The sequence below is a fragment of the Sphaeroforma arctica genome, assembly GCF_001186125.1.
Source record: "Sphaeroforma arctica JP610 unplaced genomic scaffold supercont1.274, whole genome shotgun sequence".
Taxonomy (NCBI): Eukaryota; class Ichthyosporea; order Ichthyophonida; genus Sphaeroforma; species Sphaeroforma arctica.
In genome coordinates, this window is record NW_014040284.1 from 10297 (window position 1) to 14079 (window position 3783).

At 38.9% G+C, this 3783-nt stretch overlaps 1 protein-coding gene across 1 annotated transcript; it reads left to right on the forward strand.

Annotated features, from left to right (window-relative positions):
* Positions 1 to 361: 361 nt before the first annotated feature.
* Positions 362 to 2847, forward strand: SARC_04695 (hypothetical protein; the record flags this gene model as incomplete). The annotated part of the gene is made up of 4 exons (XM_014301451.1): positions 362 to 508; positions 758 to 848; positions 1419 to 1820; positions 2681 to 2847. The coding sequence occupies exons 1-4, from the start codon at positions 443 to 445 to the stop codon at positions 2845 to 2847; spliced, it is 726 nt and encodes a 241-aa protein (XP_014156926.1). The 5' UTR covers positions 362 to 442.
* Positions 2848 to 3783: the final 936 nt, after the last annotated feature.

The following is a 3783-nucleotide window of genomic DNA, read 5'->3' on the forward strand; positions in this document are numbered from 1 at the left end:
TAGGTTTCTAAGGACTATTAGCGTTGCTTAGTTTATCTTCCGTTCAGCCAACCAGATGTGCCGATCTGATGAAGGCTAAGTCGGTAAATCTTGATAAGTGACAAGTTATTGATTAATGTAATAACTATGGACATCAAGAGTGTTCTCACGAGGCATACCTAACTTTACTAAAAGACTCATTTCGTTTATTTACTTTTAAATTTTGATATACTTAGACTTAACCTAAGCGTTTATTTACTCTAAGGCGCTAATATCGCCTTGATAGACCGAAACTTACAATGCCGTCTCAATCGGCATTACCTCGACTGCATTCTTGTTGGGTGCATGTGTTGTACGAGTCTTGAGATTTTGTTCAGACTCATTAGACTCCTCTAGTTTAGCTAAGAACTCGGTTGAGGGTTTCCACTTAGTGGTACCTGCAGAACCGGCACGTTCTTATATCATGGATCCTATTCTATTAAGAAGACACCTTGGAAACACATCATCGTTTGTCGCATCGGTCCTGCAGGTACCACTAAGTGGAAACCCTCAACCGAGTTTTTAGCTAAACTAGTGGAGTCTAAGGAGTTTGAACAAAAGCTCGAGATACACGTATTTCTGCTACGTGCACATACTTAAAAATATTAGAAATAGCTGGCAGAATGCATTTGAGGGACGGCTTATCTATCCGGATTTATTGGACAAAGATGGGTCTGTGTTGGTACCTGGGGACGTAGCCGAATTTAATCATCTCGAGATATTGTACCACGAACAACAGAAGCTCGGTGCCAATTCAACCTGTAAGCTTAGTAAAAAAACGGTATTCACTGACAGCTTGGAAAAGCAACAGGCCTCAGCGACACTCTCAGGTAGGATGTACACGCAATTTTCAAAGTCGCTAATTTAAATATCTTGTGTGTACACATATAACGTCACATATGTATAAGAAACATTCTAAGTTTTTCTTTTGTGTAATTAATGTTGTGTATTGTTCAGTTAGCCAGTGCAAGCTGCTCTTGCTCTGAAAAATGAAAGATGTACTTTTGGTGTTCACTCTGAGGATTCATAAAGGGCTGCCCTCCGGAATGTTCAATATATATGAACAGAAACTTCGGGTACAGAAACTTCCAGTGCATTATCCGAGAACTATTTTGGAAGCTGTTGAACATCAAGCCCTCTGGAAAGGGAAAGCAACAAAAGAATCGGATATCTGAAGTACATACAAAAATTTATATGCATCTTTGAATTGAATATTAATTTTATTAATACTGTGATTTCGATTGAAAATATATCTGACATACTCTTGTATATCTGCTACTGATTATTGTTTTCTGCTACTTAATTTCAGAATGAAGATAACACTCGGCGTATTCAGATTCTCGGAACTGTACTTCCAAGATGATTAGAATCTTGGCAAGTGTATGCCCATCAACGAGCAGAGGAAAGCGAGGGTGCCAACGGACAAGGATCAGAACGTACAACTAATTTCTGCGGTGGTCTTACTCCAGAAACGGTTTTAGCTGCAATTCATATCTGCAAAGCCATTGGTAGTCAGATCAACTACCAGTTAAACCTGTTGGGCTTTGATTATGTCATCATAGGTAATGCATGCAACGACCGTATAGAATTGCATTTCGGAGTCGCCCGACAGGCAAACGGCGGCGAACCTAACTTGGACGTGACTGAAATGTGTGAACATGAGCGAAAACGGACAGTCAACAAAGCGTACATTACTTCATCAGACGAATCAGGAGGTGCGTGTAATTGGAAACAGGTGCGCGATATTTTTGATGTTGAGCTGGACGATTATGTAGACGATACAGTTAATAGCCTCACGCAAAGTATCGATGACATTCTTACCTTTTACCACTACAACTCAATCAACATGCTACAAATGTACAAAATGCCAATACAAACATACATTGCGTTATATTGTTCGAAAAAATGTGATGTTTGTTTTGAAGAAAGCAACTAGATTGCAATAATGGTGCGAGGAATGTTTTGCAAGTGTACGAGCGGACAAGCATATTGAAATAGGCGAACTAGGAGGCGTATAAGCCATGGATTATCCAATGGAGCTCATAGAATACATAAAGCACGATAATCTAATGTATCCTAGTTCAGCTGTGCATGCCATGCATTTATATGTGCAGAGGTCATAGATACTTTAACGTCTGACAAGGAGATTAACAATTTGTAGTTTCAAGACATTAGAAGTGCAAGAGTAAGCATCACAGCACTACGAAATCAGGTAGATAAACGCAGCCGTTTACAACCCGAGTGCTCATAACTATTGATCGAATGTCAATGCGGACGTAGCCGAGAACAAGACGTGTTTCTACCTATACTATCTACGCTTATCAACATTGGTGCCAATAACATGGTAAAGTGCATGAACAGGTTGTATCTTTCTAAAAGGTCTATGAAGAAAGCCAAAATTAACTGCGCACGGCGAAAACGAGCAGATGAGATGCAAGTGTCTGCATTCGGAGAACAAACAAAAACTAACAGAAACTGGCTCGATGTGAATGATACGAGAGGTGACGCCTTGAAAAAGGAACTAAGAGAATGCTTTAACTGCACAAGCACACCGGAATCAATGTTGCTATGCTGAGAAATAAGTTAGTAATCGCCCGTAAACTAGGAGCTACGTGGGCTTTCGTTCTAGACGCATCTGGGTCACACATCAATTATTTGCTAGATGCTAGAGCGGTGGATTACAACAAACGCGACACAGTGGGCAACAGACGTGATCTGTTGTTAACGGACATACGGCAGAACAATGACATACGGTACCTGGCGGCAGAAGGAGGTGCAGCAGCGCTGCAAGAAGAGTTCGACAGTATTAATGGAGATAATCGTGTATAGATAATTAGATACTTAGATTACTGTGCAAAATCACTACTTAATAGTCTATTTCATTTTCGAGATAAGAAGCAAAAGTGAGGCACAAATAGACGTCTATTTTTAGAATCAAATAAGAGTCACCGGGCCTGTCGTAGCGGAAATCGTAAATTTAGCGCAGACTCAAATCCAGAGGGCCATGTTATTTTTGGTATTTTATGCATCATCATGGTTATCGATTATAGAAATGCCCGCCAATTATTACGAATAGATTTGTGTCATACATATTGATATAAAAAACAATATACTGTATGGCGTATTTATTTAAATATGCATCATGTATGAATGTAAATATGTAAAATACAGTATTGTATTTATTTAATGGACTCTTAAGAACTTGCTTTTATTTATTTATACAAAAAGTATTGATATACAAAGTATTTATTTACAATATAGTACACAAATATGATGTATATATATATCTATAAATTTATATGTAAATATGTGTGCATATATAGTGATCGGTAGTTAAAGATACAGTCAGCACCATACACTGCCATTCACTGCCAAAGGCTGTGATAGTTCGGACATGCTCGAACCTAGATGAATCCAGTAACGAACCATAAGCCGAGTTGTTTAATACTCAAAATCTGCTGATGAGGCCTATTTAACCGGTCTGTAACATCAACCATGCATATGGGCGTTGTATATTGCTACGAACAGAAGGTGCAAGTCCAATAGGCATATATTTCAGTAAGTCTTCGGTTTCAAATCGCTACAAATTCGGGCGAATCATGAGGGAAGAGAACTCTCATAAGAAGGAATTCAAAAATGTGGAGGTGGATTCACTGGCACCGCCAACTCGTTCCGAGGTGGGTGTATCGTGTTAATAGCGGGTCTGATATAAAGTTCACTTTTGTTCAAAAGAATACAAACTAAGTGTATAATATATATACTATA